Source organism: Tupaia chinensis, unplaced genomic scaffold, assembly GCF_000334495.1.
Source record: "Tupaia chinensis unplaced genomic scaffold, TupChi_1.0 Scaffold000064_1, whole genome shotgun sequence".
NCBI lineage: Eukaryota > Metazoa > Chordata > Mammalia > Scandentia > Tupaiidae > Tupaia > Tupaia belangeri.
Genome location: NW_006159522.1, coordinates 117,596 through 131,219, shown reverse-complemented (window position 1 = coordinate 131,219; position 13,624 = coordinate 117,596). Strand labels below are relative to the sequence as shown.

The following is a 13,624-nucleotide window of genomic DNA, read 5'->3' as shown; positions in this document are numbered from 1 at the left end:
GAGAGGGGGAGAGGGGGAGGGGGGAGAGAGGGAGAGAGAGAAAGCTGCCAGGTCCGGGTCTCGAACCACTGTTGGCCATGTGGGAGTTCAGCAACCTTAACCACACCAACTGCTGGCCCTGAGGGTACCTTTTCTAACTGTCATAGAGGCACAGAATACATACACTAGGATGTTCTGTCCCACTTCATCCTGATGAATTCCTGATAGCTTTAATTTTGTTGAAGGACCCCATCGTCTTACCTATATGGTATTAATCTCATGGTGGCTTTAAAGGAAAATGGAAAAGAAAACAGATCCATCAGACAGAATTTTGAGCAGCATATCTGGTGCACTTTGCTAGGAAGTCAGTAAATGCACCAGTAGCTGATGTTAGAGACAACATTGGATGGGTATTGGAGTCACTGACCAAAAAGGTTTGGAAAAGACTATGGAGATAGAACTCTCAAGATAGGTTCATAACCTGAAAACTTATTTTTCACTCAAAAGCTCACAGAAGGGCTCAACCTCCTTTTGTTTTTTTTTCTTTAGTTGCCAGAGGGCACATGTACTTGCCAGAGGACAGAGACAGAGAGTGGGAGAAAGCACTTCCTGCAGTGGGGCATGGTGACTCTACAATCCCTTTTTCTCCATTTTTTACCCTGTTAGGATTTGGGGTGTGTGTGCACTTGGGTCTGGTGTCTTCCTCAAGCTGCTGGGGTCAGGTTGGAATCATGATAGGCCATGTGGGATCTGGCTCCCTTAAACACTAGGTATGAGGCTGACTCAGGGGATTTTATTTTTTAAATAAAAGCTTTCCTAAAGATGATTGAGAGGTGGCAGGAAACAGAGGTTAGAGTAATGCTCAAGTGCACTCATTAATCATGTGGCTCCCTGTTGGTAGCTGACAAACTTCTACAGGGAGAACAAGTCAGTGACTAACATAAGTCTTTGGGGTTATCACTGAAATCTTGCCTACTATGGGTATACATACTTTTTAAGAAGATCCTTTAAAAAAAAAGTTATTCATTATCATTCCTCAAAATCAAGTCTCTACTGCACTTAGCGTTATAACTGACACTGGGTCACTTGGAAAATGGAGATATGCATTATTTAAGGCATTTATTGACTTACTAGAAAATCTGGGAAGAAAATTTCTTTGTCAGGTGACAGGTCATCTTATTTTGTCTCTAGACTTTAATATAAACGTACCCTTTATGTACTTACACGTGCCTAACCATGATGGCCCAATCACGATGTCCCAACAAGGAAAAGTGAAAAATTCAGTAACTGTTCCAGACAATTGCTGACCTGTTTATATTGGCAGTGATTATCCTTGTCGAAGACAAAATAGAATATTCTGGGCAATCATTTCCTAAAGCCAATTTTAAGTTTAGCTTGGAATGTTTTCTCTATTACTATTTTGCCAGGATTCAGGGGTGGGTAATGGTGAGAGGCAAGTTTATTATTATTATTATCATCATCATCATCATCATCTTCTTGCTTGTGTGTTCACATTAGCCAAGAGTGAGGGAAGTAATCAACTTGTGTCTGGCTATTGGCTAATCTGCTTATGCAATTGCTTCTGCTATTACTGAAAGCCAAGAGGGTGGAAATGATCCAAGGTAAAACATTATTTAGCAGAGACCTACAGTGGTGTGCCTTCAACTTCAAAAGCAAATTACTTTTCCATGTTCTGAGCCTAGATTTCAATATTTTCCTCATTAACTCTGGACCATGGTTTGAGAACAAATTGCTCCAGACTGAACCAAATTAAGGTCAAGCCTATTTTCACACCTGAAAATTAGGACGTTCTTTAGAAATATAAGCTGTCAAAAATCCAGTCCAGATAGTATTTCTAAACATGTGTCTTGGATTTAGTCATGTCTAGGTCGTTCTGGAGAAACAACATGGCAGCAGTACTAGTGCTTGTGTACTGGAATGTTGTGATTTTGGTATCAAGACCACATAAACCACAAGACAGACATCCTGAACAATATTCACCTCTGTTATTGTCTGCTTTAAGAAACTAGAATCAGTGCTAAGAAGTGGAAGGCAGAGTATAACCAAAGACCCAAGAAATAAAAATAAAGTAAAAAAGAAGATAGGGTCAAGCAAATGTTATGAATTATGTCCTTTCATATAGCCATGGCTAGTCTGCGTAATAAGTGGTCAGCAGCAGCAGCATTAAAAAATAAGTTTACTGGTTTGTTGCTTTCATCATGGGGAAGCCATAAAACATGGTCATAAAGTCCTCTTTCAAAAATCGTCTGTGGTCTATTTTCTAAATAGAATTGAGGCAGAAATCTACAGGAAGATAGGTTCTCAGATTTTCTTTTTTAAGTGTGTTTATTTTTGTCATTAGAGAATACATATATTTAATTTTTAATGGGTACCCAGATAATGGACAGGATGGGAAGGTGGTGGAAAATGACGGAATGTAGTTTATCACCACTATCTGGGGTGGTACTACCCATTGTGGTAGCCATGGGCCACCTGGGACTATTGACCACTTAAAATGTAGCTAATGCACCTGGGGAAGGGACATTTTAATTTAAATTAAAAAATGGAAACTCAATTTAGAAATTGACAAACAATTCATTTTCATCTTTATTCAAGTTTCTGGAACTTAGTTTAGGCTTATTATCCATCACTGGGGCTCTTGCTATTGCTTCTTAACCTTGTTCCTATTCCTAATCTTACACTCTGTGTGAAGCCAGTCTCCAAAGAGCTGCCAGTTAAAATTTCAACTTTGTTTTTTTAAGTATAAAAGACAAACAGAAAAGTCCATTGTAAGTAAACACTCTGATGTCTTACAAAGTGAACAGAACTTAGTAAACAACCAACCAAGTAAAACAATAAGAACACTAAGTACCCCCATTCACGATCCCTTTTGGTGTCTTCCCCTTTCCTTCTCCTTCCAAGGTAACAATATCCTTACTTCTACTACCATAAATTAGCTTTGCCTGTTTTATATAAATGGAATCAAGAGTGTGCATTCCTTTGTGTCTGGTTTGTTTTCCTTAGTATTATGCTTGTGGAGTTCATCCAATGTTGTACTGTGTATCTAGAGTTCATCCATTTTCACTGCTATATACCAATTTAGTATATAAATACCCACAATTTATTTGTTCATTGTACTCTTCATGGACATTTTGGTTGTTTGCAGTTTTAGCCTAAAACTGCTTTGAATATTCACAAATGTGTTTTTGTGCACATGTTTCTGCAGCACTGATGGCTAGCAGAGTTACTGGATAATACAATATGCATATTTAGAAGATACTGCCTATTTCCCAAAGTAGTTTTTTTTTTAATCAATTTACATCTCTATGAGTGGTGTATGAGTTTACTCACCAATATTTGATATTATCAATCTTTCTACGTTGCCTCATTCTATGAATATTTAATGTTATACTGTGTTTTTTTTTTTTGCATTTTTGATAAGGTTCAGTATATTTCACATAAAATGTTTATTAGAAATTTGTCTTTTAAAGTGCCTGCTCAAGTCTTTTGCTCATTTAAAAAAAAATTTAATTAATTTTATTCATTCATTTTTAAAATTGATCAGACACATACACACACACACAAAGAGAGAGAGAGAGAGAGAGAGAGAGAGAGAGAGAGAGAGAAAGCCACCAGGTCCGGGACTTGAACCATGGTCAGCCATGTGTGAGTGTCCAGTGCCTTAACCACCACACTGCCTGCTGGTCCCAACTTCTGCTCATTTTTCTAGGCATTGTCTGTCTTTCTTTTACTGATTTGTGGTCTTTATATATGAACTATATGTTTTCCATTGTTGCTTTGTTTTTCGTTCTTAAAGCTCTTTGATGAACAGAGGATATTATTTTAATAATTTATTTCATCATTGATATCTTTCATGACCAAGGTTTTTTTGGGCCTGTTTGCTAAATCTTTCCTTACTCTTAGGTTTTGAAGATATTTTGCTAGTAATCTTTTAGAAGTTTTATTTTGCTTTTCAGTTTTGATCTACAGTCACACCTGAAATACAATTTTGTAAATAGTGTGAGGTGAGGGCTAAGCTTTTCCTTTCGATGATTATCCAGTTGCCCCATTGTAATTTATGAAAAGATCATCCTTCCCACACTGCTCTGAAGTACCACTTTATAAGGAATGACAAACTTGTCGTAATTTGCCTGGGACATTTCCCAGCTTCATGTTTGAAAGTTTTGTGTCTTGGGAACAGTCTGAGTCTCAAAAAGACTGAGATGAATGGTCACCTTATTTTTGTCATAAGTCATGTGTAGGGATCTCTTTCTGAATTCTCTTTTCTGAGCACAATAAGTCCATCCTGTCTTACTTACTTTAGTTTTTATAAAAGTCTTGTTATCCTGTAGTTCATAGATAAAGTAAGTCATCATCTATCTTGTTTGTTATTTCCAAGAGTCTTGGTTATTTAAAAATTTTTTCTGTTTGTTTTAGAATTTACCTTCTCAATTCATACAAGAAATAATTACAAGACTGGGATTGCATAAATCCTATAGATCAGCTTGAAGACTGAACAGGTATTTATAATACTGAGTATTCTAAGGCATAATTTACTTGTATCTTCTTTAATATAACATTTTGTGGCTTGTGTTGAAATCTTGTGCATCTTTGATTTTAAAAATATTGTATTGAATTTCTAGGTTTATTTCTAGAAAACTAATTTTTATTATTGAAATGATTTTAAAATGTTATATTTTTGTACTTGTTCCTGGTGTATAGATATACACTTATGTTTTGTATATTGACTTTATATTTGGAGAACTTGCTAAACTCACTTATTCTAAAAGTTCATATGTAAGTTAAACATTCTTACATTAATTATTTTGGATATCCCACACAGATAAACAGGTGGCTGGCCCACATCCCTGCTTTGGTCCGTACTTCTTTTCCTGGAAGGGAATATTTTTGTCTGCCCTATGGTGTGTGCTTGATGCCTGATGACTGTGGCAGGTCCAAATTGCTGTTCTTGGGCACAGTGTGAGTCTGGAGTTTTCCAAAGCTGTCCCTCCTTTCCTGCATATCCTATAAATTGAGCCTATCATGCCAAATTCATTTTCAGGACACTGTTCTTTCATTTGTTTCCATCTGGTGTCATCTTCCTTCAGTCTGAAAAATTTCAACATTATCTCATAGTGTGAGCACTCAAGGAAAAATTCAGCTTATCTGAAAATATCTCACCTTCACTTTCAATAAGATTTTCACTTACAGTGGATATTCACTATTTTTTCTTGTCTTTCTTCCAACACCTTTTAGATGTTATTCCACTATTTTCTAACTTGCATATTTTAATGACTTTTTTTCCCTATGTCACACACTTTTCCTATTTTGTTCTCTAGTAAAACATTTTAGGTTTTGTAGGTTATGTGGTGTTGATCATAACTACTTGACTTTGCCACTGTAGTGTGAAAACAGTCATCGGTGATATGTAAGCAAACAGAAATGGCAGAGTTCTAATAAAACTTTATTAAAAAAAAAGAAGAGACATAAGAGATTTGGCCTAAGGGCTACAGTTTGCCAACCTCAGTTCTACAAGTTGTTATGTTCATTTTCTCAGTTGCTTTTAAGAGTTTCTCTTTATCACTGTCCTTAAATAATTTGGTTATGATGTGCCTTGGTATGGTTGGTTGTTTATTTTGCTGGGGTTTGCTGAATTCCTGGATCTTCTACTTCTCTTCGTTGTGTTCATGTTTTACTGTATATTCCTTTTAAGATCCTAGTTTGTACATTCCTTCATCTTCCTAATTTTCTGGATCTGTTTCTATTGATTAGTTTTTCTCCTGTATATGAGTTATATTTTTCTCCTTTGAGTACCTGATAAATTTTTTTTTTTTTGGAGAGATTTTCACTGTAGGGCGCGTGCGCTCGCCAGACAGAGAGAGACATAGAGACAGAAAGCGAGAAATCACCCCCCAGGGGGGATGGTCACGCCGCAATCCCTTCTCCTCCATTCTCCTCTCAGGATCTTGGGCACGCACGCACACGTGCCCGGCGTGAGTTTTAAGCCACCGGGTCCAGGACACGAACCGCGGTCGACTACGTGGGAGTCCAGCGACATAGCCATTACGCTAACTGCTGGTTCCCAGTACCTGATAATTTTTGATCAGTTGCTGAATACTGTGAATTTCAGTTTCATAAGTTCTGAGTTTATTGCATTACTTTAGGGAGTGTTAGACTGTTTTCTGTATGGAGTTAAATAACTCACAGATGCATTTGAACCTTTCAAGGCTTGCTTTTAATTTTTGTTGGGTGTAAAAATTAGACTTTACTTAAGGGCTAATTCAGCTCCACTACTAAGTCATGGCCTTTTCAAAGAGAAGTATAAAACACAACCCAGGATAAAAGTAGTTCAGGAGGTTGGCATGAAGACTTTAGCACACTGAAAAGTGAGCAGGAATTAGTCAACTGAAAGCTGGGAGGAGAAAGAGGCCATCAGGGGAACGATAAGCTATATTGAGACCTGCACATACAAAGGCGTAGTGATGGCAAGTACATAAACCTGAGTAAAACTGATGCAAGAACCAATACGATGGAGGAAGAATGGAAAGGCAAGGATGGAAAAGATGAGGTTAGTAAAGCAAGAAGAAACTGCAGACAGGTGTAGCAAATGCATTTGCTAGGAACCATGTTTTTCAACCCTTTGATGACCACATATGATTAAAATAATGTAGATCTCACTTTAAAAAAAATTTAATAAAAGGAATCAGTTTGAAGTGCAAAACAATAAATAAAACAGAATGTAGAAATTTTATCTCATAAAATTTATTGTAGGTCTTTATTAATATGTAATTTGCTCAAGTCTGTAGCTCATTTTCCCCTAATAGAGCACTGAACTCTAATTCTAAAGACTTAGGCTAAAATCTCAGTTCTGATTCTTACTAGCTGCATGATGCAAACTCTTTAATTTTAGTCTTTACGTTTTTTATCCAAAAAGGGGTGAGGGAGGGTATGGGTATAAGCCCACTTGGATAAAAGCCCTAGGAAAAAGTTATTTTTCTAGCCCAAAAGTTCTCAAGCCAGAATGCACATTAAAAATCACACTAGGAACTTCAAAAAATGTTGATTTCTGGTTCCTACATCATTTAAGCGATCTAGGATGAGGCTTGTGTATAGTATTATTTCTTAAAAGCTCTTTAAGTAATTGTATGAATGCAAGGTTGAAAACTGTTGATCTAGTCGGGTAAGTTTAACCTTTATCCTCTGAAATCAAGATAAGGGTGTGTGTGTGTGTGTGTGTGTGTGTGTGTGTGTGTGTGTGTGTATCACAAAACAAAACATGAAAACAGGAGATCTATTAAGAGAAAAACAACTGCAGGCCTTAACAGACACTGGCGAGAGCTGGCAATACACTTGGCTGACTTAGATTCTATTTTTAATGTTAAAATCCACACCAGTTATATAACATTGGGGCTAAAGGTTTTATATAACAGTCATTGAATTTGTGCAACCAAGATTATTTATTTTATAAAAAATATTTTGATTGCATTTCTTTAAAAATTACATCTATAGCAATTTCTTTTTACATGGGAAAGTTGCAGTTTTAAAGCTAATTTTATTTTTAAAACACTGTTTACTCTGAATGCTTATTTTTAAAATTTCCCTTTTGAGGTCAATTACTTCCAAAAAAGAACTGGAAGAAAATTAACTAAGTAAAACAAAATAAGGCTAACACTGAAGTGTTATATGACAGCTTGGGAAATGCTTAAGAATACAGATATGGAATAGCTTATATTTTATAAGTATAAAGGTTTAAAATATATGTGTACACACACACACACATATTTTTAAAGTTTCATTGTTATATTTATATATTTTGCTGCTATACTTTAACCTTAGTTACAGCATCACATTATCCAAGATTTAACTTTTCTCCTCCAGGTGATGCTACTTATTAATAGCAATGAACATTTCCTAATGCATTTTTGTAAAAACTTTTCCTTCTCTATTTCAGGAATATGTAGTTTTAGAATTCTAAACTCATTAGAAACGAATCAGACAAAAAGGATATGTAAAGTATAACATTCTTACAGGAAAATAAACTATATATAAATGAATTTTTCTTTAATGTGCTGTTTGTATAGAATGTATTATGTGAAGTTCAAAATCACATAAAGAGATACACTGAGAGTTAACCAGAAACATCAAAATGGTGATTTCTAATAATCACAGACTATATAAATATTATTCTTCAAATGTGCTGAACATACCATAAGCCTCCAAATCCCTTATAAGAAGACAGCTTTAGGTACAACAGTCAATATGGAGGTTAAGGTGCTGAAGCTCACATGGCTAACTATGTAATTTAAGTTCTAGACGTGGCAGCTTGAAAATCATGCTGTATGTGTGTGTGTGTGTGTCCAAAATTCCGAGGAGAATGGAAAAGGAACTGCAGTGTAGTCATCCCTGCCAAGTGGACCAGTTACAAGGGCTCGCATGATCATGCAACAGATACAGCATTTTCTTCTTTGTATCTCTCTCAAAAAAAATCCCACTTTTCTCACTGTGTCCCTTAGCATCTTTGAAAGTTTTCAATATTTGTTAATAGTGAAGCCTAATGCTGTTTTTTATTTTTAAGAATTATTTTATTTAATTGTATTCATCATCATCATTATTTTTTTTAGTTTGGCCACAGAGCAACAAAGAGAGAGAATACTAGTACTCTAGTCAGCCTTCAAAGTCAGACCTCATAACATCTGCAAAATGCAGGGAAAGTACAGGGTTAGGAATACGGAGAAGAGACCTGATATGGCAAATACATCTGAAAACTAACATGGATCTTGCTAGGATCAGAGCTCAGCTGGATAGTTTCTGAATGAAGATTCTGATTATCCTGGTCCTGAATGTGTTAAATTTGACAAATAACTAAAGTTACTATACATTGAAATTTTGTTTCTTTATTCATGATTGTGCACACAAGAGAGAATAAGCAAGAGAGACAGAAATGAACACTGTCCAGTCTGGTCACGCTGTGACCCCTTTCCTCTTTGGCCCATCCAATCTTGGGCACTTGCATGGATGCCTGGTGTGTTTCAGGCTGTCTGGGATGCAGATTCCAGCTGCAGCTGCCATGCAGTCTGGTTTCTCTGAAGCAGAACATTATTGCTGCCCCATGGAACTGATCCTAACGTGACTATATTTTTAGACTTAAAAGGAAGTCCACACCATTCATTGTTTTTGGTATTGGTATCAAGTCATAATTTGAATAGTATCAGTCCTATATAGCTAGAATTTCATCCTTTTTTTCTGTTTCTGTTTTTTTTTTTTTTTTTTTTAAAGTTTTTGCTATAGGGCATGTGCCTCACTGGAGGGGGGGGGAGAGAGAGAGAGAGAGAGGTGGGAAAGTGCAAAATTACCCCGCCACATGCGGGGTAATTCCTTCTTCATTCTCCCCCTGGGATTTTGGGCACATATGCCCAGCATGATTTTCAAGCATCCAGGCCCAGGATGTCAACCCTGGTTGGCCATATGGGAGTCCAGCACCTTAACCACCACACCACTTGCTGGCCACAAATACCACCTTTTTAATTTTTTAATCATTTTGAAAATTTGGTATATGTTATCATAACACAGAAAATTTTTAAAAGACTTGGTATTCACAGACAAAACTGTGAAGATCTAACTGCCTTCATGAAAATTCCTAGATGTTCACCCATATTAATCAATCATAATATTAAATAACTATCAATTTTAGTAAATGTTGTGACTGATATAATCTGACTATAAACAACTATCTAGTCAGTGGATAACTGAACATATGAGTAGCCTACAAAATTCACTATTGAGACAAGGGGAAAGCAAGATAAAAATTATTCACTTATAGGTAATGAGATTACCTTGATTAATTCTGCAAAGACTTTCCAGTTTGTAATCCAATCTGTTTTCCTAATCTTCTTTGTGACTAGAAACAGGTTAGGAGTGTGAGGTAGTGGAATGAAGACGAGGAGTTCTGGTTTTAACCACTGCTATAAAAGCTTGGGAAAAAGATAAAAACCTAATCACCAAAGAACATTCTTTCCTTAGGATGTTTTCAAAATAAATATGAGACCAACCTTCACAACAATGCATAACCAAGGATACGTTAGAATCTCTAGGAAGGGAGACAACTGGGATGATTCTTGCATACTGTATAATCAAGATTTAGGAAAACTGACAAGTTTCCAGTTTCCTGGCAAAAGAAAATATGGGATGGTAGGGTTTGGCATTTTAATACTTTATCTGAAACTATGAAATAGAAACAACTGGGCAAAACATCTGATAGACAAACAAAAACTCAAATGAACAACTACCACTATGGGATCAATGTTTAATTATCTGAGAATTAAGTAACAAAATCGATTGTTTTTTAAATTAACTATGTTCATTTTCTCTGAATTCTTCTAAGAGTTAAAAATGAGCTATTACACTTAATTGATTTAGAACCATCAGATTTTACTTTTGGAAAATCTAAGACCTTTCAAAAAGTTAGAATTTTAATATTAGCACGAAAACTACTTCTAACATTACATTTTTTAAAAAACTTTTCTGCAGCCAAAGATTCCAATTTTTGAATTACAGTACTGCAAGGCACATACAGAATTCACCTCCCTCAAAACACACAGAAGATATACTCCCTGAAGTAGAATTTTAAAATTCTTGACAATTAGAAATACTACAAAGTTAGCAAGTTTTAGGTAAAAATGTTGCTCCTACAGGATCATGCACCTTTCTTAAAATCAATTCAGCACGTATGTATAAATAATCCTTTTTAAAAACATTTGTACTTGAAATGCAGATTCAGGGATGCTGAAGGGTAGCACTAAACAAAAACCTGAAAAATACTATAGCTTGATAAATTTTGTTATTGCCTTCATTGGAGACTATCATCTCCACTATTTTCAAAAAATTGAATTTAATAATGGGATAACTATATATGAAATAAAGAATTTTCTTTTTAAAACAATATTTCCCTCACCTCTTTAATCAATGTTTTTATAAAAGATGCTAAATGAATTATTTTTTCGTTCAGTAGAACTGAAGATAAACCATTTAAATGATTCTACCAAATTTAATGTAGCTTAATTAGGGACCAGGTACATATTTTCCTTTGAACATTTTTGGTTAAGCACATCTAACCATAAAAACAAATGGATTTTAAAGAGGTAGATTTTTTTCCCATGATGCATTTTGTTAAAAAAATGTATTGTCAAGAAAATAAAATAAAGCACTGAGTGTGTTTTCTTAAAGTATAAGGGTCTAATGAAAAGAAAAATTAAAGATAGATGATATTTGTTACTATCTGCCATTTTAACAGTCATAGTATTGAATGCTTGGTGACCAGTGCATTTTGGACTCTCTCAGGATCAGAATACGAGTCTGCCAACTGTATTAAATCCTCCTCCGCCTCCTCCACCAGTTGGTCCACAGCTTCCTGGTGGGTCATTGTCGTCAAATCCATTGGGCCGAAATGAACAGGAAGCAGATGCAGCTTGTAGGGCCCGGGCTCGAGCATTCAACTCTTGTTCCTAGAATTAAAAAAAAAAAAAAAAAAACCCATAAAATAAAAATTATGCAGTTAAAATGCTTAAATACAATGAATGGGTACATGATAACCTATACAAATATTTAAAAACTGTGTTAATTCTCAGTAAGTATCCTTCACATCTCAGTAACTTTAAAAGTACTGTCTCAATCCTTACCAAATCCTACATGATTGCCATGGAGCAAACAAGGCAGAGTACAATCCTGATTTAACACCACAGGATGACAGCTCCTAAAAGCCATTCTGTTTCATTACCTCACTTTATAAGAGAGGAAACTGAAGCCCCTAAGTCATAAAATTTCTCCACAAAAATGATTACAGCCTCTATATCACTCTTTAATATACACAGAAATGGATTTCTTTTCTAATATATACAGTGTAGAAATCAAAGGTTCTCACAATGGATTATCTACTCTCTTCCAACTGGGGCTATTTTGGAAGGAGGGTAATTACAGAAAAAGGTATAAGCAAGTATAAAAGCCTGAATATTTTTCTACCCAATTATTTCTCAATACATAGGAAGTCAGAACTCAGAAAACACTGATAAGTGAAGCCTTCTGTCTTTATAGCAGTACTTTTCCCCTATCATATTGTTAGCAGTTTTATCAGGAATCAGTTACATTCATCTACGTGCCAGAACACTATTAGGAGCTCAGATTCAAAGGGAGCAAATGTGAATCAATAATGGCATGTTCATTTGGCAAGCTGTAAATATACTGGCATGTGCCTCTTTTTCTGAGAGAGGGTCTATAGCTTTCAAATGGAGCTTGAGGACAGGAAGGTCTAAAAGCCACTGGTAACAACATAGCTTTTAAGTTCCTAGCATAAGGATCCTGAAGGACTTTCTAATACAGTTCACAGGAAAAACAAAAAGTATAATTTCTCAACTTTAAGAGACTTGGTTTTACCTGATAAGGCAATATTATTTAATAATCTCCTGTTAAATTGTTTTAGTTAACTATTCAGATGCTCAAGTATTCACACGGAAGAGAGTCAGGCATATCCTGATATCTTTCCCTTACATTATGACACCTTACTTGTGAGTAGTGGATAGCAATGGCTGTATGACTCCAGATACACAAAGTGACCGAGAATCAGGTATTTTTATGGCTGAAAGGAGTATGTATAAGGTGGCATTCATGTATCTCTGAAAAGATACAGTGAATTTTGCCTACATTTATTATAGTGACTCCCCAGAAGCTATGCTGAAGGATACATAAAATACAAAATTAATAACTGCATTGCTTGACACTCATGAAACCTATACTATATGTCAAGACTTAGATCATCCAAAGAAAGAATTTATTTTTTAATTTTTGTTTTATTATATAAATATATCACTGATGGAAGGGGAAAAAGTTTGATATTCTGTTTTCCAAAGGAAGCTTAAACAATGGATCGAAGTAGAAAGAAATTAGTTTTTAATCTTACTTCTTTTAATATAGATGACACTGTGCCCTATGTAAAAATTATAATTTTCATACTGTATACCATTTATACTACAAGTTTATATCAATATTAAAATTAATTCTTATTGTAGTAGACTGTAGGTGTACGGAAAGGGGTTACTCATGCTTTGGGGCAAATACTTCAAGTATATTTAGATTCAAGTAAAACACTGTTTTTTAAATTTCTCTTTAAACTGCACATATATACTCTTCTGGTACATAATGAAAAATAATTAAGAAATTAAACTACCACCTCCTCCAAAGAAACAAAGGGCAAAAACCAAGGAAGAGCAAATAGAAACCTTTGCCTGTAGTTCAAGACAGATGAGGTGGGAATCTTCATGACGCGACAGGGGTGGTACTTAAACTACCTTTCTCTCACTAGATCCAAATTAAAGGTACAGTTTTTGTAATTCAGACACTAAACAATACAGATCTTCCTAACAGAAGTTGGAATGAAGAGAAAGAAACAGAAAAATTTTAAGACCACAATTTATATTATTTTTTTGAGTGTCAGTTATGATCCACAGAGTAGAAAATGATTTGCCACATTGTATTTTTGTGGCCTGGATTTTCCAAACCCACAAATCTTGGGACCAGCAGATGATATATTGTCTACGCTGCTGAACTCCCATGTAGTTGACCATGGCTCAAGTACTGGATCCTGCAGCGTAAAACT

General features: G+C 35.3%; 1 protein-coding gene across 9 annotated transcripts in view; it reads right to left on the bottom strand.

Moving 5' to 3' along the window:
- USP38 (ubiquitin specific peptidase 38) overlaps positions 1-13,624 on the bottom strand; it is an 86,089-nt gene that overhangs the window by 36,982 nt on the left and 35,483 nt on the right. For all 9 annotated transcript variants that reach the window (XM_027766121.1, XM_027766109.1, XM_027766129.1 and 6 more), the window contains exon 10: positions 9,813-11,480. In XM_027766121.1, the coding sequence (XP_027621922.1) occupies positions 11,319-11,480 (162 nt within the window). In that variant the 3' untranslated portion in view covers positions 9,813-11,318. The remainder of the gene's footprint in view (positions 1-9,812; positions 11,481-13,624) is intronic.